Raw genomic sequence first — 24,607 nt, forward strand, 5'->3', positions numbered from 1 at the left:
TTGATTATTTTCTGACCTCACACAAGGAAAGGCAGTAGGAGAACCTTCCAGAGCCTTTTCTTTGCCCCCATCCCTTGGCAAGAAGGAGGAATTAGCTCTGTAACCAGATCCTCCCTGTCTGCGTTTAGTTTAAAGCACGGAACCAGCCACTGTGGCTGCAAGACTTTCTATAACCAGCAGGGGGCAGTGTTGGCTCGTGCTTGAACAATCTCTGGGCTCCGAAAGTTTGAGGTTTGGAGGGATTCCTGTGGCAAAACTGTATGACATATGCCCTATATTTGCATTGTTTGGCTTCAATTCACATTTTGCAAGTTGGTTCCCTTAAAGGGGAAAATTATTGACCCTATTCCGAGTCACGTTTTTATTTTATTTTTCTTTTAAAGAAACCTCGCGCGCCACTACACAAATAAGCCGAGGCAGGGGATCATGAGTGCAGTTGGTGATGTGTGACACTTAAAAATTAAATTTAAACTTCATTTTATTTATTTCTATTTTTCTTAAAGCTATTCCTCCCCCTCCTGCGCCCCCAAACCAAAACCGAAACCAAACGTTATTAGATTTTCTTTGGCCAGAAAATGTCGGGGAGGGGGGAGCCCCACCGGTGGTCAAAATTCCAGACTGGGATTGTAAGAGGAAACTGTCCCCGCAGAAACTGCCATTGTTTCAGCCCAAGCCCGGGGGCTGGTCTGTGAACCGGATTCCAGCTGGGAGACTAACCAAGCTGCGGGTACCCGAGTGCCCCTCTCTTCCTTTGAGAAGTTGGAGGACTGCTGGCACCGAGGCCTCGGTGTCCTCTGGAGCCGAGGGATAGCGGCTTGCGGCGCAAGTTCACGAGTGGGGAAGAGCTGGGGATCTGCGAGGTCCCGTGGGCAGCAGCTCGCTCCGCTCCGGCACTGCCCTGGCGAGGGCACGAAATGGTTAAAGCACAGCAGCGGCGCGCATTCCCAGACAGGCTTTGCCTAATCCTTCCTCCCGCGTTAACAGACCCTCGCCCCCAGCCTTTCTTTCATTTCCCTCGACCCCCTCCACCGAATTATTACCAGCCTAACAGCCTAATGGCACCCCCAGCTCCGGCCACTAAACTTATTTATTTCCAAACCTGACCCCACCCCCATCTATTCCGTGGCTGCCTCTTGCTGTGATTGCGCCGACGCCGGCCAAGATTTGACCAAAAGGGAAAATAAATAAATAGAAAGGAGTTGGGGGGTGGTCGCCCCCTTCTTTGCGCCTCCGCCGCGGGGCTCGCCCACCGCCCGCCCACAGCCTCGGAGGCCGCGGTGACGAGCGTCGCCCCAGCCAGTGGCGGCAGGAGGCTAGGGCGGCGGGGACTCCGGGCGGGGCTGTGGCCAATGGGCTGCAGCGGGGCAGGGCCCGCGGGTGACAGGACCAGAACAGGGGAGTGGCGGCCACTGGAGTCCCGGAGCATCGAGGGGCGAGCAAAGTTTCTCAGTCCTGCTCGCGATCGCGGACAGCCCTCCCCCTCCGTGTGTGCGCGCGTGTGTGTGAGTGCGTGTGTGCGCGCAGCAGGGAAGGGGCGGGGAGAGTACGAGGGACCCGGAGAGGGAGCGGGGGACTCGCCCGGCTCCAGATCCGCGGCGGTGCCACCTCCGAGCCCTGGCTGCGAAGGAGCGCGCCCACCCGGCGCCCCGTGCAGCTGCACCGCACCTCCGCGTCCCCATCCTCCGCGGAGACCGCGACGGAGGGACCCACCCCTCCCCAAACACAAAGCCTAGCGGATTACAAAGTGAAACTGACCCGGGACAATAAAAATAGAGATACCAGGACAAGGGCGAGGCTCTTTCGAGGGCGCTGGTGCCCGCTGACGCCCGGGGAAGAACCCCTGGCATGGTGAGGGGAGGGGACTCGGGGAACCAGCACTGTTGCTGCTGCTGTCCGACCCCCAAGACGCCGAGGAGGAAGGGGAACCCGCGCTCTGTGGATGTACAAATGATGCCGGCGCGGAGGTGAAGGATGCGGAAAGGCGCCTGCGGCAGCCTGGGCTGGACCTCGGGCTCCGAGCTGCGGTGGGCGCAAAGACATCCCAGGTTACCAGCAAGAGGACTGAGTTGAGGGCTGCTGGAGACTCGGTGGGCACGCGGTGCCCCGGGTGCCTCCTCTGCGAAGGGAAGGAGCCCGATCCAGAGAAAACCTTCCTAGCTCCTCCGGAGTGAAACCCTAGAGGAGTCTGCACCGCAAGTTTCGCCTTCGTCCGGCGTCCCTGCTCAGTCTGCGGGGTGCAGAGATTGTGCACCTCTATGCTCTGTCCTGTTTGGCATCAAGCTCCGGGTAAGTTCTAAAGTTTTTGGAGAGACGTGCATGCAGTGAGTGACTCCTCAGGTCCCCCCAAATCCAGGCCTCATCTCGCAACTCCTCTCGCGGTCTGGACGCTCAGACTCGGATTTCCAATCCAAGTGTCTAGAGGCCTTGAAACTTTCTCGGGAGAGTCCAGGGATGCCCCGCCGCCTGTCGCCTCATCCTCCCCTACGCTGCGCGTCTCACCGGCCACCGGGAGCCTTTCCTTGAGCTTCTGCCCCTGGCTCACTCTTCTGAACTTCAGAGATCTCTAGCCAAACTGGCTTTTGACTGGCGCCACTCAGAAGCCCTGCTGACCATCCCGTTTCCTTCACCTTGCTTCTCTTCCTCTCACGGTTCCTGGAAACCAGGACCATGAACTTGGCCGCAGACCCGGCTCCTGGCCGCAGGCGGCTCCCGCTACTCTCTCCATCCCTGTGCCAGCTACTGCGAGTCTGGGGGTTGTTGTCTCTGCTCCCGGGCCCAGCCCGAGTCCAAGCGGCCGAACAGCGTCAGGTGTTCCAGGTGATGGAAGAGCAGCCTCCAGGGACTCTGGTGGGCACCATCCCAACACGCCCGGGCTTCACCTACCGGCTCAGCGAAAGCCACGCCCTGTTCGCTATTAACAGCAGCACCGGAGCGCTGTACACCACGGCCACCATCGACCGCGAGAGCCTGCCCAGCGACGTAGTCAACCTGGTGGTCCTTTCCAGCGCGCCCACCTACCCTACCGAGGTGCGGGTGTTGGTGCGTGACCTCAACGACAATGCCCCAGTCTTCCCGGATCCCTCGATCGTGGTCACCTTCAAAGAGGACAGTGGCAGTGGGCGTCAGGTCATTCTGGACACCGCCACGGACTCTGACATCGGCTCCAACGGCGTGGATCACCGCTCTTACCGCATCGTCCGCGGCAACGAGGCGGGTCGCTTTCGCCTGGACATTACCTTGAACCCCAGTGGCGAGGGTGCGTTCCTGCACCTGGTGTCCAAGGGTGGGCTGGACCGCGAGGTCACACCGCAGTACCAGCTCCTGGTGGAGGTGGAGGACAAGGGTGAGCCAAAGCGGCGGGGTTACCTTCAGGTCAATGTGACTGTACAGGACATTAACGACAATCCCCCGGTGTTTGGCAGTTCCCATTACCAGGCGGGGGTGCCCGAGGACGCGGCTGTGGGCTCGAGTGTCCTGCAGGTGGCGGCGGCGGACGCAGACGAGGGCACCAATGCGGACATCCGTTACCGGCTGCAGGATGAGGGAACCCCCTTCCAGATGGACCCGGAGACGGGGCTCATCACCGTGCGAGAGCCGCTAGACTTCGAGGCCCGGCGACAGTATTCGCTGACAGTGCAGGCCACGGACCGTGGTGTGCCCTCGCTCACCGGGCGTGCCGAAGCGCTCATCCAGCTGCTGGATGTCAACGACAACGACCCTGTAGTGAAGTTTCGCTACTTCCCCGCCACCTCGCGCTACGCTTCGGTGGATGAGAATGCGCAGGTGGGTACCGTGGTTGCTCTGCTCACCGTGACGGACGCGGACTCCCCGGCAGCCAACGGAAACATCTCGGTGCAGATTCTCGGGGGCAACGAGCAACGCCACTTTGAGGTACAGAGGAGCAAGGTGCCCAACCTGAGTCTCATCAAGGTGGCCAGCGCCCTGGACCGCGAGCGAATCCCATCCTACAACCTCACAGTCTCCGTCTCGGATAACTCTGGGGCGCCCCCTACCGCCGAGGTTCAGGCGCGCTCCTCCGTGGCCAGCTTGGTCATTTTCGTCAATGACATCAATGATCACCCTCCGGTCTTTGCACAGCAAGTGTACAGAGTGAACCTGAGCGAGGAGGCGCCTCCGGGGAGCTATGTGAGTGGGGTGTCTGCCACTGACGGTGACTCTGGTCTCAATGCGAACCTGCGTTACAGCATCGTCTCTGGAAATGGGTTGGGCTGGTTCCACATCAGTGAGAACAGTGGCCTGGTGACCACCAGTGCTGCAGGGGGCCTTGACCGTGAACTTGCCTCCCAGATTGTACTGAATATCAGTGCCCGAGACCAGGGGGTCCACCCCAAGGTGTCCTATGCCCAGCTTGTGGTAACTGTCTTGGACGTCAATGACGAAAAGCCCGTGTTTAGCCAGCCTGAAGGCTATGAGGTATCTGTGGTTGAGAATGCTCCAGCTGGGACGGAGCTGTTGGTTATAGGGGCAACCGACGGGGATCTGAGCGACAACGGGACGGTGCGCTTCTCCCTGCAAGAGGCCGAGGGTGACCAAAGGCTCTTCCGCCTGGATCCTGTATCTGGGAGACTGACTACTACTTCCTCCCTAGACAGAGAGGAGCAGGCCTTCCACTGTCTGTTGATTCTAGCGACAGACCTGGGCTCCCCTCCCCAGTCGTCCACAGCTCAGGTCAATGTCAGCCTTCTGGATATCAATGACAACAGCCCCGTGTTCTACCCAGTCCAATACTTTGCTCATATTCAGGAGAATGAGCCTGGAGGTAGCTATGTCACCACCGTGTCTGCTACCGACCCAGACATGGGTCCCAACGGGACTGTTCAGTACAGTATTTCAGCTGGGGACAGGTCGAGGTTTCAGATTAATTCTAAGAGCGGGGTTATTTCTACAAGGATGGCCCTAGACAGAGAAGAGAAAACAGCCTACCAGCTGCAGATAGTGGCTACTGATGGAGGCAACCTACAGTCCCCGAACCAGGCCATAGTCACAGTCACGGTGCTAGATACACAAGACAACCCACCCGTGTTCAGCCAGGCTGCTTACAGCTTCGTGGTCTTTGAGAACGTGGCTCTAGGGTACCACGTGGGCAGTGTTTCTGCAACCACCATGGACCTCAATGCCAACATCAGCTATCTCATCACTACTGGGGACCAGAGAGGTACGTTTGCTGTGCATCCCATCACCGGGCAGCTGACCACAGCCAGTGTGATCGACAGGGAAGAACAGTCCTTCTATCAGCTGAGAGTCGTGGCCAGTGGGGGCGCAGTAGCAGGGGACACCGTGGTTAACATCACCGTGAAAGACTTGAACGATAACGCCCCCCACTTCCTCCAGGCAGTAGAGAGCATAAATGCAGTGGAGAACTGGCAGGCAGGACACAGCATCTTCCAGGCCAAAGCTGTGGACCCCGATGAAGGTGTCAACGGCAGGGTGCTCTATAGTCTGAAGCAGAACCCCAAGAACCTATTTGCTATCAACGAGCAGAACGGTAGCATCAGTCTTCTGGGCGCCCTGGATGTTCACACGGGCTCCTACCAGGTAGAAATCTTGGCCTCGGATATGGGCGTCCCCCAGCTCTCCTCCAGCGTCATTTTGACAGTTTATGTCCACGATGTAAATGACAACCCACCAGTGTTTGACCAGATTTCCTATGAGGTCACCCTTTCTGAGTCAGAGCCCGTGAATTCTCGGTTTTTTAAAGTGCAAGCTTCCGACGAAGATTCTGGGGCAAACGGGGAAATAGCCTATACAATCACAGATGGGAATGCTGGCGATGCCTTTGGCATCTTTCCAGATGGCCAGTTGTATATAAAAAGTGAACTGGACCGTGAACTTCAGGAGAGATATGTGTTAGTGGTCGTTGCCTCTGACCGGGCAGTGGAGCCCCTAAGTGCTACTGTGAATGTCACTGTGATTTTAGAAGATGTGAACGACAATAGGCCCTTGTTTAATAGTACCAATTACACATTTTACTTTGAAGAGGAGCAGAGAGCCGGGTCATTTGTAGGCAAAGTCAATGCTGTGGACAAAGACTTCGGGCCGAATGGGGAAGTGAGGTACACTTTCGAGGTCGCCCAGCCTGATTTTGAGCTGCATGCTGTCACTGGGGAGATCACCAGCACCCACAAGTTCGACAGGGAGTCACTCATGAGGAGACGGGGCACAGCAGTGTTCAGCTTCACAGTGATAGCCACAGATCAGGGCCTCCCCCAGCCTCTCAAGGACCAGGCCACCGTGCATGTCTACATGAAGGACATCAATGACAACGCCCCCAAGTTTCTAAAAGACTTTTACCAAGCTACAGTGTCAGAGACGGCGACCAATCTGACCCAGGTCTTACGGGTGTCCGCCTCAGACGTGGATGAAGGCAGTAACGGCCTCATCCACTACTCTATCCTCAAAGGAAATGAAGAAAGACAGTTTTCTATAGACAGGTTCTCTGGCCAGGTGACTCTCATAGGCAAGTTAGACTATGAAGCGACCCCTGCCTATTCCCTCCTCATCCAGGCGGTGGATTCGGGGGCCATCTCCCTCAACTCAACCTGCACACTCAGTATTGATATTTTGGATGAAAATGACAATACCCCCTCTTTTCCAAAGTCAACACTGTTTGTGGATGTCTTGGAAAACATGAGGATTGGTGAACTTGTTTCCTCTGTTACCGCCACTGATTCCGACTCTGGTGCCAATGCAGACTTGCACTACACTATCACAGGGTCAAACAACCATGGGACTTTCAGCATTAGTCCAAACACTGGGAGTATCTTTCTTGCCAAGAAGTTGGACTTTGAGACGCAGTCTTTATATAAATTGAATATAACAGCGAAAGACCAAGGGCGGCCTCCTCGGTCATCCACGATGTCAGTGGTGATCCATGTGAGGGACTTCAATGACAATCCCCCAAGCTTTCCTCCGGGAGACATTTTCAAGTCTATCGTGGAGAATATCCCTCTTGGCACATCTGTCATTTCTGTGACAGCGCACGACCCGGATGCGGACATCAATGGGCAGCTGTCTTACGCCATCATTCAACAGATGCCCCGCGGCAACCACTTCAGCATAGACGAAGTCAAAGGGACCATCTACACCAGCGCTGAGATCGACCGCGAGTTTGCCAATCTCTTTGAGCTGACCGTGAAAGCCAACGACCAGGCAGTGCCGATAGAAACCAGAAGGTACGCTTTGAAAAATGTGACCATTTTGGTGACAGACCTCAACGACAATGTCCCAATGTTTATATCCCAAAATGCCCTGGCTGCAGACCCCTCGGCCATGATCGGTTCGGTCTTGACTACCATCATGGCTGCAGACCCCGACGAAGGTGCCAATGGCGAGGTCGAATATGAGATAGTGAACGGGGACACGGACACCTTCACCGTGGACCGCTACAGCGGAGACCTTCGTGTGGCTTCCGCCTTGGTGCCTTCGCAGCTCATCTACAACCTCATAGTGTCAGCCACAGACCTGGGCCCCGAGAGGAGGAAGTCAACCACGGAACTGACCGTCATCCTCCAGGGCCTTGATGGGCCTGTTTTCACACAGAACAAATACATAACCATCTTGAAGGAAGGGGAGCCCATTGGTACCAATGTCATATCCATAGAAGCAGCTAGCCCCAGAGGGTCAGAGGCTCCGGTGGAGTATTACATCGTTTCTGTTCACTGTGAAGAAAAGACTGTTGGACGTCTCTTTACCATTGGACGGCAGACTGGTATCATTCAAACTGCAGCCATTTTGGACCGGGAGCAGGGAGCATGTCTCTACCTGGTGGATGTCTATGCCATTGAGAAGTCATCTGCCTTTCCCAGGACACAGAGAGCAGAGGTGAGAGCTTGGGTTCCTTTATTATTTGCTCTGGGTGGGCTTTATATATGTATATATTTACATATATATATATATACATACATATGTCTTTGCTAGTGTGCTTACTTTCTATGATTTAACTGTGTTTTTGTGGCTGCTTTTATAAACAGGGACAACTTGAAAAATGTTGTCACCTACTGACATTTTCAGAAAAATGCAGCTATCATTCAGGCTATAATAAATAATGAACTTTTTAGAACGTCAATATCCCTTACCTGCAATCATGAGTGTAAGGCTACTGGACAAAGCATTTGCCATTTTCATGAGTGACTAAAGCCCATTTGTATGGACTAACCTAGATTTCTCTCAGTAAGGAAATCAGCTGGGGGATGGGCAGTCTTGGAGTTGAATCCCGGTTCCCAAGGTGAAGGGTTTTGCCAGGTCTCTGAGTGGGTTAGGTTTCTGAGTTGGGTTTTGCTGGAGCCTGCGTGGCAGTTTACACTAGGGCAGCATTGACTTCCCCATCCTCAGCGAGCTTGGCAGATCATAGGCAGTGAGTAATCTCGACGTGGTGAGCCAAGTGTGTGGAGATTCCTGATTTCTTCTGCCCGAGGGGCTTGCAAACGACCTCCTGGCACGGAGGAAATGCTGCTCTTTCTTCCTAAGCTAACTCGGGTAGCTGTGAACAGTTAGATCCAAAGTTCCCCTGTGAGTCTTGGGATAAAAGTGCGCTGCTGTTAGATGCGCCGGTGCAGGCACTGGTCCTGTCTCCAGGTGGGGAAGGCTGCCCTGTACAGAAGTCAAGTCTCGGAGTCCATCCTCCAGAGTCACAGGCTGAACTGTCGTCTCCGCCCATCCTACTATCATTGATTGGCATCTTCTCAACTAAGCTCCTTCGTTCCAGGGCTGTGTGCGAATTGCCAAGAATGGGTACAGCTACCTTCTAGAACGTTTGATTGATGTTTTCTGAGTCTTCCTCCCTCTGCTGCTTCCCACTCTCCTCAGAGATGTCCTAGCCTCTGCCTCTCAGGCAAAAACTCAAAATATCAAATGTGGTTTCTGATGCCTGGCAGGCATCCAAATATAACATGGTGGTGAAATTGAGGCTGTTGCGTTTATTTACTTGCTTTCTCCTTGGGGGAGACCAAGCATGCTTTCATTTCATTTTGAGTGTTTGTTTTTATTATTATCTTCTGGAATCCCCTGTGATTGTGTGTGTGTGTGTGTGTGTGTGTGTGTGTGTGTGTGTGTGTGATCACTAGCTTTATGCATCCTACTGATGAGATCCGAGGGCATTAGCGCTCATTAGAAATATAATTCCCAATGGTCATGTAATTGTAAATGAATTTCAATTTTTCCTTGCACATCTTTCCTGAGAGGCTTCAGGGACAAACTGTCTCCTTCCATCTACTTACTGCTCTAAAGATCTTAACATCAGTGGTCTTTGGTTTGGATCAGGTCATGATTTATGCATAAATCATTGTTGGATTTGTGCATATTCCATCTCTCACTTTCTTCTCTGTAGTTCCTTCTGAGATGAACAGCCTCGATTAGTTTAAACACCCAAATATTTACTGAAGGCTGGCAATTACGTCTCTCTGGATAATGGCTGCATTCGTTAAACAGATGACATAATTAGGTGTTTATTTCACTCACGTCTTTTATTGGAGGAGAGCAGAGCATGGGAAGGAATGCTCCTGGGTTCCATTAGGAGACCCATCGCGCCTGTGACTCACCCATTCCATAGGGGAAGACGGACTTGCCACAAGTGTGCCAGATAGTGATGTCTCTGGAATAGGCACGAAGACTAAAGATAATTATTACAAATAACTTTTGTTAGGAATGGGGGACAGCATGCCCATTGCGTCTTTAACCTCAGTTGACATCAGTATGAAAAGTACTCTTTCAGACTTCAGACAAACCAAAGGAGAATCAATCTGAGGACTAGTGTATGTGTGTGTGCCTGTGTGTGTGCATGCACGCATGTGTGTGTGTACCTGTATGAGTGTTCATTTCTCTCTCTTTCTCTCTTGCACACACACACACACACACACACAAAAGTGTGCACCAATGCATCAGGATACCCTCAGTGTACTAAAAGTGCTGAAACTGTAAACCAACATTGAGTTCCCAGGTTACAGCCACTCCTGAAATTTAAACCAAATGTTTTTGTTTGTTATGCCCAAAGAGCACTGAAAGCAGTAGTTTGGAGGTAAAAGGTCATGTTATTCTTGATTGTGTTCCCCCAACATTATAGAGTAAGCTGATTTTTTTTTCAATTGCTCAGTTAGCTAGTTAGGATGCTGCAGTGAGAAGCCATAGGGTGTCGACGGCAGAGGTGACTTGGGCACTGTTCCTTCCCAGCTTCTTTTTAGTGTATTTGAAAACATGCATTTGTCTGACCTGATAGGGATCTGGGCAGCTTGCTCGGGGCTCAGGCCAGTGTCACACATTCTGTGTGATGAGAGAGTCAGGGGAGAAGATGGGAGATTGGCCTGCAGTCTGTGGTATTGTTCACTTGGGAAACTTGACAAGGGACACACACATTCTCTCATGCCACCTGTCAAAGCTAAAGCTTGAATGCTTTAGCTAAGGCAGGAATACCTCCAAAAGCTGTCTACTATAATACCTCAATTAATTGATGAATTAATTTTAATTAAAATTCATTAAAATTTAGAAGTCTGTTTTATTTACAGACTTGCAGCATTGGGTCTCCGCTAGACGCCATGGTGACCAGGTACTTGGCTATATTGATCCTTTTTATTTCAGAGTCTCATTTATTACCCAGCATGTGGTAGGTACTGCAAGCTTGTTACTGCTGAGTACCACGGGAAGAACCAAGGTCAGAACACAGCTTTTTTGGGGAGTGAGTCCATGAAAAGCTGGGGGTAAACTTGACCCATCAGTTGAACAAGGGCAGAGAATAGGAGTTACCTCTGTTCTACAGATGAAAAGAGGATTGTCAGAAATTCAAAAGAACAGAGGGAATAAAGGGTGGTCTGGCGTAGGATTACTGTGTGAGTGGAAGAGTGCCTGCAGCTGACCAGGGTCACATGGGCTGCTTTCCAGGCCACTGGCCTCTGGACCCCCTCATGCTCCCCTGAAACTCCCCAAGGGCCTTCTGGTTAAGGGTGTGTCGTAACCATCTTTCTTTATTAGTTGTGGTGGCTTGAATAAGAAATGTCCCCCATGGACTCCGGGATTTTCTAGCTTTCAGGGGGTGGAGCTTTGCTAGATGAGTATTGGAGAAGGCTTGGAGAGCTTATGGCCTCAATCCATGACAAGTTTGCATCTTTTTGCATCTCAGCTTCCTGTTTGTGGTTGAGATGTGATCTCTCAGCTTCCTACTCCTTGGTTTGCTGCCCTGCCTGTCCATCATGGGGGACTTTTATCCCTCTAGAACCATAAGCCAAGGTCAATGCTTTTGTCTGTAAATCGCTTTCAGTCCTGGTATTCTATCTCAGTCACAGAAAAGTAACCGAGGGACTCGTTTTAACAAAGCAAAAAAAAAAAAGTTGCAGATTTATTAACATTACCTGAAACATAATGTTCTTTTATTTATTTATTTATTAAAGATTTCTGTCTCCTCCCCACCACCGCCTCCCCTTTCCCTCCTTCTCCCCCCATCGGGAACTCACCAAGGCCAGCTGGCCCCGGGTCTGAAAAATCATGGGATAAAACCTGACTCGCTGAACATAGTAACAATGAGGACTACTGAGGACTCATAATGTTCTTTTTTGTTTAAAGATGTTACATGTTCAAAGTTGAAAATTTGAAGTAATATCTCGCATTTAAAAATTCTCTTTGGCCATGACTTACAGAATACAGTAGAAGTCTCAAGCATTTTGTTTTGTTTTGTTTGTTTGTTTCCCAGTTAAAATATCTGACATTATTCCAGTTCTCAAACAGGTAGGTTTTAGGTAGGGTAATGGAAAAGTATTTTGGTTTGGTTCCCTGTTCAGGTAATCATTGATTTTACCATCTGGAAAGACATTGCCCTGGGACTTATTGGCAAGACATCAGGAAATCAGTCAGCAGAGTTACCTGTGTAGTGACATGAAAATCTATGCTCTCTGCTACCTTACAAATGGATCTTTGCCTATTTAAGATGTATCTATCAGCTATATGCAATTCAGAAAAAAATGGTGTAAATGAGGGAGACTTTGTCAGAAAGGAAAGTGATGGAGACTTTGTCAGAAAGGATCTTTATGGTAGGTTATTTTATGAATTTCAAATATACTTGTTTTAAATGATGGATAGATGACTGTTCTAAAGAACATGTTTGTGTGTGCATGAGAGTGTTTATGTGTGTGCATGTGTGTGTGTGTGCTTAAGTGTGATAGTGTGATGTATGTATATATATATGTATGCAGGTATGTATATGTGTATATGGATACATGTATGTCTTCATATGTATGTATGCATGTATGTGTGTTTGTGTGTCTATTGTGATGTAGTCAAGCCTTGCTACTCTGTCAGTTTATTGCATATCACAGTTATTTTCATTATGATCGTCCATAGCATATATGTCCTTTCCAGGTTCATAAATACATTGTATCATCAGCAACATGGATGTAGGTTTGTCTCTCCAAGGCTTGCATTTCCTCCTGTCTGGACACATTCAGTGATGGGTTATTGTAGCCTGTGACACTTCTCTCTTTAATGTTTGTTCGTGAATTTTCTGTTTTCTGTGATGGAGTCACCAGTTTGCATTCCGCTGCTACAGTTCAAATTTTGTTGACTTGGTCCCTCTGGTGTCCCCACTGAGGTTTTGTGGCACCCTGGACAGCTGCAGCTTAGTGGGGGGCATTTAGGATATTCAGGACATCCTTAAAGGAGGCCAGTACCTGCAGTCCCTTCCTCTTCCTCCTTTTTCTCTGCCTCATGATGCAGCCAGTTCACTCCACCATGCCCTTCTAACCCAGTCTGATGCCTTTCCACTGGCCTAAATCAAGGATGCCAATGGGTCATGAACCACAGCCTGCAAAACTGTAGTCCACAAAAAAAAAAAAAAATTATCCTTATGAACTGATCATCCAAGGGATTTTGTTATAGTCATGGGAAGCTGATTAACCTGCATGTACGAGTGCATGTGAGTACATTCTTGCAGCCTTTGGAGCACTAACCTGTTTTGGGTGGCAATAGTTCTAAAGGGGGTGGGGTGTCACTGGCGTGGAGAGTGACACGGAGGGTCACGTTTGCCTGAGGATCTTTGATGTCGCGCATTCTTTACAGACCTGTTGGCCATCTCTTCATCTATCTTCTTCTGGAACTGTTGGGTCTTCTACCCATGATTTAACGCCATTGTTCAGTTTGATACTGCTGACGCGTTTCAGTTTCTCAAATATTTCCACAGCTAACCCCTCTCAGATTCATCCTTTGTGGCTGTTTTTCCATCTAGAGATTTATCTCTCACGGTGTTGGTTGTTTCTGTCATCCTTTTAGTCTGATTTTTATGTGCCTATTTTTTATTTTATTTTTTAATTGTCTGTATTTTTGAGCTTTTAATAAAAGGATACATGATCACTATTTTGGAAGGAAGTACACTGAGGGAAGTGCTTTAGTCTGATGTTCATATCGAGGTCTGTCCTTCTATCTTTAGCCCACTTCCACAAGATGAGAAGCCAAGACCCAGCGTGGTTCACACTGCCAAGTAAGGCTCTTCCCCAGCACCATCCAGGGACGACCCTGTCCTCCTCCATGATGTGCTCTAGCAGCCATTTGTCATTGCAGGTCAGCCCATCAGCAGTGTGTGACTTTGCCTCTGCGCTTGCTGTCCTCGTCCAGCGACGTGGCCGCTGTTTTTATGGTGACACATGACAGTCGGCTTGCAGAAAACCCTTTACATGTATTGACTCCCAACCCGCCTGGGGATGGTTAGAAATTATTCATAATTCAAAATTTTACTTGTTAGCTCAAAATTTACCCTAACATTGTCAGTTACTTTGCTTGAGGTGTCAGGTTCCCTTCTCTCCTGATAAACATGAGTGAGCAGTTTCTCTCAGGGGCTCTTTGTTGTGGAAATGCGCTTCCCCAGACAACAGCTTCCCAGGCTCATCCCATAGTCAGAAGGGCCTTATTTTACACAACCTCAGCCCTCAGCCGGGTGCAGAGCACGGATTCTCTGTGCACATGTAACACAGAACATTGATAAGGTGGCATTGAGACCGGAATCTGCATTTACTGCAACCGATAATTGTGCTGTATTCTAAAGAACACTTTTCACGTTTTGGTGGAACTGGCATCCAGGTTTACTGTGAGCACTGGTGTGATCCTGATGCTGACCTCTGACCTCTGACCTCATTCAGGTGAACATATCCAGATAAATACCTCTATACCAGCCTAACTCCTACATACATGCTTGGACTGTGTTTAGTTGATACTAGAACAAGCTTTAGCAGTTGGATATTCTATTAATTTTCACAGTGAAGCCATATTGATGATGAAGAGAAGATGGGGATGCTGGGTGCTGGACACTAAGTTAAGGAATGATTTTATTCCAGGCAGTTTAGAATTAAAGTTGGCTCGCGTTAGATGAGATGTCTGAACAGGCTAGACCTGGGCCTAATTAAGAAGAACTAAAGCACCCGAGATGAGTATTAATGGCAGAGGTGGGAACAGTCTGGCGTTTCTGAATTTTAGTGATTGACAGATGAAGACTTCTCATCCAGGAAAGGAATAACTGGTAAATGACAGAAGCCAATGTAGATCGGAATGTTCCTTAAAGTAGCCCCAAAATAGAATATGATGATATTTCCATTTCTTTGGGCGGGGTGGGGAGGGGGAAGTTTCAAGTCAGGGATTCTCTGTGTAGCTCTGATTATTCTGAAACTCACCCTAGAGACCGCACTGGCTTCAAACTCACCGAGATCTGCCTGCCTCTGCCTCCTGAGTACTGGGATTAAAGGTGTGAGCCACTATGGCCCATGATGATATTTTATAATGGCAGACTTTCAGTAGTCTGTGTAAGAGCGGCCCATGGAAGGAGAGTGGAATACAGAAAATGAAGATAATTGGGAAGAATTATTACATAAATCTCCATTATAAAATATTCTCAGATGAGATAGGATGACTCAGTAGGTTGAAGTGCCTTCTTCTTGCCCTATTACCTGAGTTAGATCCCAAAGCAGGCATAGGGAACCAGATCCTGGGTTGTCTCTGACTTCCACACACACACTGTGGCACACCTGCACACCCCTAATAATTATTGCAATAATAGCAATGATAATATATATGTAATGACCTGTTAGCCATATACTTCTATTGTACAGAGCATGGGATTCCCCCCCCCCCCGCCATGGTAGAATTAGACAATGAAGTCATGATGATAAACAGGGATCCAATTGGCAGATAATTTACATATGATCAAGATCTGGCTCTAGGTCTTTTTCTTGCACTTAAGAAACACACCGAGTAAAACTAAAGAAGATTCCAGTTTAAAGAGAGATCAGGAGCCATTTAGAAACGCGTAGGGTAGTGGAGTGACCGCAGCCTATGAATTTGTCCCCAACGACGCTCACCCCCCAACTTACTTTAAGAATTACATATTCTTTCTCATTCTTGTAGATACACGATTTGAACTGTGTAAAACCTTTCCATTGTTCTAAGGATTTCCACACTACTTTTTTTTTTTTTGTAAAGCATCAGGCAGTGGTTAAAATGCTTGATATGATCTCTAGGCATCTGCGGCCCAGCTTGTTTCTACTCATTAAGAAGTAGAAACCGCTAAAGCCAACGCTGTAAGCTAGCAGAACCACTGAAGGCAAGACGCTGTTTCAAAGATGGGCATGGCTTCGAACGTTACAAATGACTCAGGGTAGCTGCTGCATCCACTCCTCCCCTGGAGGATGTCTGACCTACTGGGGCAGAGTGACAGGCTAGCTAGAGGAAGGGAGTGAGGATGGGAGAGAGGCCCAGGCTTCGAGGGCTATGAAGACTTTGCTGCCTCATTTGGAATGATAGCTAGATTGGCAGTGATTGGCAGTTTGTCCATATGACAGATGTGGGTGGCAGAGGTGTCACAGAGTGGGAATGACCCCCTTCCAGCCTGAGCTCCCAACCTCCGAGCTACAGCCTGAGACCCCAGCAGGCCTACGAGCCCCCAAAGCCTTCTCAAATGGACCCTGAGTTGAACTTGAAGCAGGAAGTTTGACTGTGAAAATGTGGCTCACAGACAATACTTCTCGCTCCTCTCCCCTTCCATGAAGCTGTCACGGTCCCAGCTGCTCCCAAGGCATCATTTACACTCCAGAAAAATGGAAGTAACCTTCTTTGTACATGACATCTCCGAATTTTCCATATTATCTTCAGGTATTTACTGCATTTCATGTTCTGGAGAAGCTGTATGTCTTTAAATTTAGAAGTATATTAAATATTGTCCTGCTTATTTTAAATTTATAGCAATTTTCCGATTTGTGACATTTTTACTAGAAGTAGCGTATAAAATGAGGCCCACAGTTTATCCCTCATTTTAATGATAGTTTTAAGTGTGATTATGTGATATGTGTGTATAACAATGGAGCTTTGAACCATAATTGCCGCTAGACGTTGCTGAACTGCTTCCGTGCCCCTGGCAGGGCAGTGGGAGCCACTCAGAATCCTGCTAGTGCTACAAAAAGTTGACTCATTGTCTTCTTTTTAAGATAGTGTATTAAATCACCCACTCAACCCATTAAAATAGCCATTCATGTTTGTGTCTAAGTGGGCCAGGGCCGCCTGTGTTGTGAATCCAGCTTACTGTTTTATTACCCTGCATAATAAAATACAGAAATGATCTCTCATTTGAGGTCGTAATTAGTTGGAAGTAAGTAATGAATCTTTAGTGTCCTGAGCTCAGGGCCTGGCAAACTGAGAGCACCACTTGACCCCTGGCTTATTGAGAAATGAAGGATGTGGGAGAGCAGTTTTTCTTCATGGGATAAGATGGCTTGGGGCACGAGGGTTATTCTAGCTTTCCAAAAACTTGGGTCGAACCAGCGCAGACAGCTGGTGTGACAGAGGCGGCCATTCCTGTATCCTCTTCTCTGTGTAGAAGTGCAGATGGATGGATATAGTATAGGTGGCCACCCCTGTATCATCTTCTTTGTGTGGAAGCACAGGCAGCTGATGTGGCAGAGGCAGCCATCCCTGTATCCTCTTCTTTATGCCTAAGTGCAGACAGTTGATGGGGTATTTGTGGTCATCCTTGTATCCTCTTCTCTGTGTATCTGTGGAGTTCATCAATAATGCCTTTATAGTTATGAAAAATGTTTGTCATTCAGCATCCAAGAGCAGATTCACCAAATGAATCTACCACCTTTGTTTAAACATGGTGGTAGATGCTGGATTGGGAGGTGGTGCTGGGGGTGAGCTGTAGCAACACAGGAGAAGGGTGATTGTGTGGGACAGAAGTTTGCCACACTTGCCACGTGTTAACTTCATCACATTGCACTCTTAACTTTTTAGTTCATCTCATCCTCCTGTCTTAGAGACTGTTTGAAGGAGACACCCAAGCAGACCCCTGGGGGTCAGCGGCCAGGCTTCCCAGCCTCCTAACTCCAGCCTAAGTATGAAAGTCTATCTCAAAAACCTAATATGGATAGCACCTGAGAAACAAAGCTGACATTGACCTCTGACCTCCATAGCTCTTAAATATGAATGCTCTCTCTCTCAAAACACACACTCTCTCTCTCTCTCTCTCTCTCTCTCTCTCTCTCTCTCTCTCTCTCTCTCTCTCACACACACACACACACACACACACACACAAATAAAAAATATTTTTTAAATGTGACCTAAACACGTTCTATTGGTCGCTAGAACATGAGACAAAGTGTGAATAACTTGGGAAATGAAACCACAGTTTAAATTTTATCTTTGTTAAGTATGGTATTTCCTAAAGTCAATTTTTCCATCCTCCATTAACAAATTTGATATGCATTTCAATTTTGGGAGAAGCTCTCTATTGTTTTTAATATTACGTATAGAGGCACACTGCATTTTGAAGTTTTACAGTCAACAGAATTTGAGATTTATTTATCTATGTAATATATATACATATACTTCTGGAGGAGCAACCAGTGCTCCTAACAAGCTATCTCTCCAGGCCCCTGGTCAACAGAATTTGAAAAGGGGAGTAACTTGCTCAAAGTCTTACCTGCAGTGGGAACCTCAGGCAGATGCTCAGCCTCTTCCAGCCTTGTGCCTTTGTCTCCTAGGGGGAATACAATGCAACCTTTCACTAAGCCTTGGGATGCACTGTATCTCACAGTAGTATGCATTGTTCTTGAAGGTTGCTTGGCTCACATTGAGGTTTCTGCATTTGACTATTTACTCCTTGTGTGGTCCAGAAGGCAATGATTCCACAAAAATGTAAACAACCACTGGTCAACGAAATAGCTACTGTTCACGCAGGGATGGTGGCAACACATCCAAGGACACCGTGTGGATGGGGAGAAACCATGTATTTAAATTTCAGGGAGTTATTAAGAACGCACATTAAAACATCCCTATGGTAATTTTCTTCATTACTTGACATCCAGCACAAAAATAACATTTAAATGACACTGATTGTCAAGTGACCAGCAGGGCAAAGCTCAAAACAAAGGATTTTAGCTAAGAGACCAAAGTGAATCCTGTTTTAAAAATATTGGTTTTTGCAGACATTTACTTTAGGTAACAAACAAAATCTGTTTTGTCGTTTTTTATGTAGCAAACCCAGATGAGCTTTCTGGATACCTGTTTGGTGCCGAAGACCTTTTGAGGTTCACTACGTCTAGGGATAAGCCCTTTTGAGGTTCATTCCATCTAGGGATAAGCCCTTTTGAGGTTCACTCCATCTAGGGATAAGCCCTTTTGAAGTTCACTCCACCTAGGGTTAAGCTCTTTTGAGTTATACTCCATCTAGGGGTTGCTATAAAATGTTGAAAGGGACATTGAATTTTCAGCGACTGTCATGAAGTAGACTTCAGGCCAAGTTCAGGCTCTAATGACCATTGATCTCCTATAGGAATATTTCCTAACAGTAAATCTTCGAACACTCTCATCTGATGGCTGCACACTGCAGTCTCTACGTTCTGTTTCTATGAAGAATTATGGTGGATTGTGCCCATTCTGTTTCCAGTTTTCTCACTCTGGTGCCCTTTTTCTTTGTGCTGTTGTGGAAGAAATGAATCAAGAGTCTTCTTCTTTGTTTGCTTATTTTGTTGTCAAAACAACTTCTCTAGAAATAAACCATCCAATATGCAGTGACCCTGAAGGCAGGCTGGACACCTACTGTACTGAACAGTCTTCATTGCTAACTTGACACAACCCAGAGTTACCAGGGAAAAGGGAAGCTTTGCTAAAGAACGTATAAGACTGGCCTACGGGCCTGTCTGTGGGGCACTGTATTGATTGATGACTGATGTGGGAGGGCCCAGCCCACTACGGGTGGCGCCATCCTTAGGCAGAAGGTCTTGGACTATGTAAGAAAGCCAGTGAGTTGAGCACGAACCAGGAAGCATGCCAGTAAGTACCTTTCCTGCATAGTTTCTGTTTGAATTCATGCTCTGATTTCACTCAGTGATGGACTGGTACCTGGAAGTGTAAGCTGCATAAACTCTTCCCTTTCAATGTTTCTTTTGTTTATTGTTTTATCTCACTGATAAAAATGGACTGATGTATTCCATTTCATACAGAAGTTATGAGCAGCCGTGACCACGGGAGCTCATTGTTTTGGATAGACTTGGGTTTAAGTTCATTTGTTTCCAAAACTTTTGTTCTTTCGAATACACTTCTGTGATCTTAATTGCTACACATCATCATAAATTATCAGATGACAATGCCATGAAAGATGAAGCCTCAAGAAATACGGAGACAATGATTGACAGGTCTGGTGCTGGCCCATGTCCGGTTTTGTTTGTAGTTTAGTGAAGACTCCCTGGTTTTTAAATCAGAAAATATGTTCAACCAACATTTCTGTGAAGGAGTTAATAATGTTCGTTGTCAGAGAGCATGACTATATCACATTAAGTGAAGCATTAATTATTTATAAAGGGAAGTATAATGTATAAATCAGCACAATGAGGGAGAATGTCAAGCTCAAGGCTTGCCTGGGCTTCAAACGGGGACTGTGGCCAAAAAGCAAAACAAAGAGAGAAGAGGAAGGCCATGCTTAGAAAGCAGAAATTTCGTATTTTCTCTGGGTCGCGTTTATAGTTAGCCGAATTGAATTTGGATGTTAAGCTGACTTTGAAAGAGATTTTCTACCATGGCTATAACTAAGCATGTCTCCTAATTAAATGCTCAGACATGAATGAGTTGGGTTTTGCTTTCTAGCGGTGGTTGTGGGAGAAGGAGAGTTTAACTTCAGCAGGCTATCTGTTAACGAACACAGACTTATTAGGGGTGGAGGAGATAATAAGGAACCTAACTGTAATTAGGGATTAATGATGGGATTCGTATCATGCAGACACGTGGCAGAAGACACATCCGTGGCACCAGAAAAGGCCTAAGGCGATGAACCCAGAAGTTGTGCAGGTACAGCCAAACACACAGGTGTAGAGATTCTAGCCCGTGGATGATTGGCCAGTAGCTTTTAGGCATGTGTGGTAGACATAACCACAGGAAACAGTCCCATGGAACGCTCAGCTCATAGTGACCAGGAAATGAAAAGAAGGAAAAAGGGCCCATTTCCCTTTGTAGTGACCAGGGAACAGAGAGGTAAGGGGAGGGCCATTTCCTCATATTCTCTTAGGACACTCAGTCAATACCTGAGACCCCCTACTGGGCCTAAGTTCTTATACTTTCCCATATCCTAAAGATAAGGACCAAGAGTTGGACTTCAGACCTAGGATATCTAGATGAGAAATACAGACTGTCTGAGGCGACGCAGAGTAAAGAGAGAAGGAAGTGCTGGTGTAGCTGTCTCTGTACATGGCTGCCTCTCTGCACTCTGTAACTTAGCAGTTGGCTCCTTTCAGAAGTTTACTCCCTATTGCTGGTTTGAGGAACAAGGTGAGCACAACCAGGAGGGTCACCTGAAACAGATTTCTTCATCCCAGCCTTCAGACAGAGCCAATGTAGAGAGTTTTCCAGGGTTGTTTCGGCAGAGCATGAAAACCACTTAGGATTTCCAGTTTTGTAGTGAGGTGAAAGACAGAGTCAGGAGGATGCTGGCTGTACCCCTGACGTTGGCCTTGGGTTCAAGTCAACTTGTCTGTAAGCAGTAACCAGAGACTTCAGAACCAGAGGGGTTGTAGTTGAGCCTTATTCTCATTTTTTTGGGAATAGCTGGCCGTGACCTCCTGGTTCTCCACCTCACCTCTTTTTATTCCCCCGAATACTACTGAGTGCTGTGGCATCAAGCAGCCTCACTTCAAATCCACACCTGCAACATACAGGAAGTCTATTGTAAAAACCCTACTCTACTGTCAGAAAATCTAGAAGACTGCCACATTGGGTGGTGTCTCCAGTTGATTTCATTGACTCATTGTTATTAATCCCACATAAGCTTTTAGTGTTTGTGGTGGATAATTTTGGTTGTCAACTTGACCCAAGTGGGACCTTTCCTGAGGAATTACTTCATCTGTCTGGCCCCTGGGTATATCTGTGGCTCATTTTCTTAATTGCTAACTGACGTAGGAGGGCCCAGCCCACTGTGGGCAGTGCTATCCCCTAGTCAGGCAGTCCTGGCCTATATAAGAAAGCAGTAAGGAACAAGCTAGGAGCATTTTTCCTGCAAGGTGTCTGCTTCAGGCACTGTTGACCTACCTCAGGGCTGAGCTGTTCCTGCATGTTTAAACCAAATAAACCCTTCCTCCCCAAGTTGCTTTTAGTCAGAATCACAGAAACAGAAAGCAAACTGGGGCAGTGTTAGATTTAGATAGGGATTTCCTGAGTTATTTGACCTGTGCGAAATGAAATTGATTTCTTTGTCTCTATGATGTGGCATCTGTTAGAAGATGCCTATCCTTGTTCTTCTGCATTTTAAAATAATTTAATAAGAAACATCATTATGTGATTAACTGGGCACCAGCTTCATTCAAGAGGTTTTCTCCCACACCCAGGTCTAGGCTGTCGTCCCTTCTAATGCCTGTCTTCCTTTCTTGCCTGAGTCCAGGCCCACCCTGTGCCGTTGTAATTGCTTCCCTCTTTCTCTCCTTCCTGTTTGAAATGAGGTCCACCCTGTGGTACTATAATCTCTGCTCTCCAGAAACCCTTCTTCCAGAGTTCCTGGGACTCTTTAGATCCCGTATTTGTAGAGCTCACTCAGGAAATGCAATTACACGCTGATTTTTACACCCTTTCTAGTTGCACTAGCAGGTACTAAGCAATTCCTGTGCACTTACTAAATATGACCAATGAGCAGTAATAAGCTCCCACCCCTGAGGCCATAAGTACTAGCATTCAGTAACAACACACGGCTGCTTACGCTCTTTCACCGAAACTTAAAACGATGCGTAGAAAGAAGTTCAGTTGTTGGCCCTGTCTTACAGATGGTGGAACGGGAACATGGGAAGGATAAAGTAGTTGCACAGGTACTAGGGCTGGACCAGGCCTAGGTTTGAGCTGTCGCTCTAGACAACTGTACATTCTGACTGCAGTTTCTTATAGCTATGTCAGAAACACGCTTAGCTGGTATTTTTTTTTAATTGCAATTGGCATACATTGCTATTGTTTTTCTTTGTATGCATCTGTAATATAGGTTAGAAATATCACTTTTAGTTATTTTAGAATGAGCAATAAACAAAAACGATCGAAATGCAGAAGTCTGCTTTCGGTCAAGGGAATGTGGGAAACGGTCACGAAAATCCTGATTTATAAATGTATTGGAACCTAACAAAATACTTTTCTCCATTTTTTAAAAATCTGGTCTCTTAGCCTTTAATCTATATGTTCTTTAATATATATTCAATATAAATAAAGCAAAATTTAAAGTTTAGAAAAGTATTTGACTCTTATATGCAAATGTTTTAATCTGATTCATTCTCGAATGTTACTATTCATGAGAATTCCTTAGGTGGACATCTGTTTGTAATGTAAATTATTCCCAAAAGTTAAGGAAAATCCTTGGGGTAGAAAATGTGAATCAGACCTCAAGAGGTGACAATGAGATGGAAATAGCAAAGATCCTCTTACAGAGAGAATAGCACATGTGCCAATGCCCAAGGGTAGCTCCGAGGCCAGCCAGCCTGGCTCTGAAAGACCAGCATCAGCACTGAGAGGAGTGACAGCGAATTGGAAGCAAGCTGTAGCCAGGTTCGGTGTCAATAACAGCTGCACCCTATGTGTAGGGGCAGCAATAATAGCTGCACCAGCGGTGTGGGGGCAGCAATAATAGCTGCACCAGCGGTGCGGGGGAGGAAGTAGAGTGGTGCGGGAGCAGTAATGACTCTTGGAGCTGCTGCAGAAGGAGCAGTTGTAGTGGCATTATGGATACAGCAGCAACCGCAGTTCCAGCAGGTGCTCTAGTGTGTATTGTGAAGAACAGCCGAGGCAGAAACGTGGGGCCAGGGGAACAGTGGCTGCAGAAGCTTTCACGGGGCACCGGGCGGGGAGCTTAACCAAGGCAGGAACAGAAAGAGCATGAGCAGGAAGATACCAGCGGAGAGCTGCTTTTTCTGATGTAAATGCCGTCCTAAACTCCTGCAGGATTTCAGCGTTAGTGGACCAGTTATTGCAAGGGGCTGTTGTCACAGTTGTTTCTGATGTATAAGGCGAGCTTAGCTGAGGAAACTGGAGAGGAGGAGGTGAGAAAAGTACCTTGTTCCCAGGACAGGAAACAAGGAAGGCCCTGTAAGCCGCCCGAGGAGAGCATGTACGATGGACTGAAATCAAAGCTTTCCTGGCGCTCATTAAAAAGGCCATTTTAAGTCCTTTTGGGGTGAGTTAATGTATGCAAATGGTTTCACTGTGTGGGATGTACAAGCCGTTTTTAAAGCACACGAGGTGCCTTTATAAAGTCACTATCTGGAATTTTTCGAAGATTACAATTTGAAATGGACATGGGAGACGGAGGACTGTACTGTCTGTGACTTTGAAATGAAGATTGCTGTAGAGTCCCAAACTCTCCCAGTCCTCAGCGGGCAAAACCGTGAGAAGACTGTAAGGTCTGTTCAAAAGGAAATTGGTTGGTGATGAGGTGGAGCTTGAAAAAGAATTTACCAGAATCGATCATATCCTCAGATGAGTTTTAAAGTTTGTACCAGTGTGCTTTGGGATTCCCTTATATTCTTTCCCATCTAAAGACTATCCACCCTTACATAGACAACAGGATAGAGTAGCCTGCAACCGTCAATGCACAAGCAGTAGCTTTTAATGTAAAGTCTGCACGGACAGAGGAAAGGAACACTTGAGAAGAAGCTGCATTCAGCATAATTGAAACGTGGTTAGCCATCTGGGCACTCGGAGCAATACAAAGACATTTGGTATTTTAAGTAGAGGATTTGGAATTAAAGCTGGGTTCTTTTGTGTCTTTCAGGAACATTGATTTATTGAGACGATGCATGGCTTTCCATCATACATGAAAGATTAATGACCTTCTAAATGCCCTTTCATTCATTCTATAAAATGTTCAATACAGTTAAGCAAAAGAAATCTTTGAGGGTATGTAAACCAAAGTGACAGCAAATCTCCAAAGTATTTTGCTCCATCATTCACCAAATGGTGTAAAATATAAGTTTTTCTCTAGGAAGATAAACCGATAAATACAAAAACAAACAACAAACAAACAAAAAAAACCCCAAAACCCTGGTTATTATGAATGTTGGCCAAATAATGAATAAATAGATTTATGATTATATCAGTATTGTACTAAGTTTATAAAATA

At 47.2% G+C, this 24,607-nt stretch overlaps 1 protein-coding gene across 1 annotated transcript in view; it reads left to right on the forward strand.

Moving 5' to 3' along the window:
- The first annotated feature begins 1,364 nt into the window (after window positions 1–1,364).
- The window catches only part of Fat4 (FAT atypical cadherin 4), a 133,302-nt gene continuing 110,059 nt past the window's right edge, over window positions 1,365–24,607 (forward strand). The window contains exon 1 of the mRNA XM_075951076.1: window positions 1,365–7,842. Within this exon, the coding sequence (XP_075807191.1) occupies window positions 2,668–7,842 (5,175 nt within the window). The 5' untranslated portion in view covers window positions 1,365–2,667. The remainder of the gene's footprint in view (window positions 7,843–24,607) is intronic.

The sequence above is a fragment of the Microtus pennsylvanicus genome, chromosome 16, assembly GCF_037038515.1.
Source record: "Microtus pennsylvanicus isolate mMicPen1 chromosome 16, mMicPen1.hap1, whole genome shotgun sequence".
In the NCBI taxonomy this organism is placed as follows: domain Eukaryota; kingdom Metazoa; phylum Chordata; class Mammalia; order Rodentia; family Cricetidae; genus Microtus; species Microtus pennsylvanicus.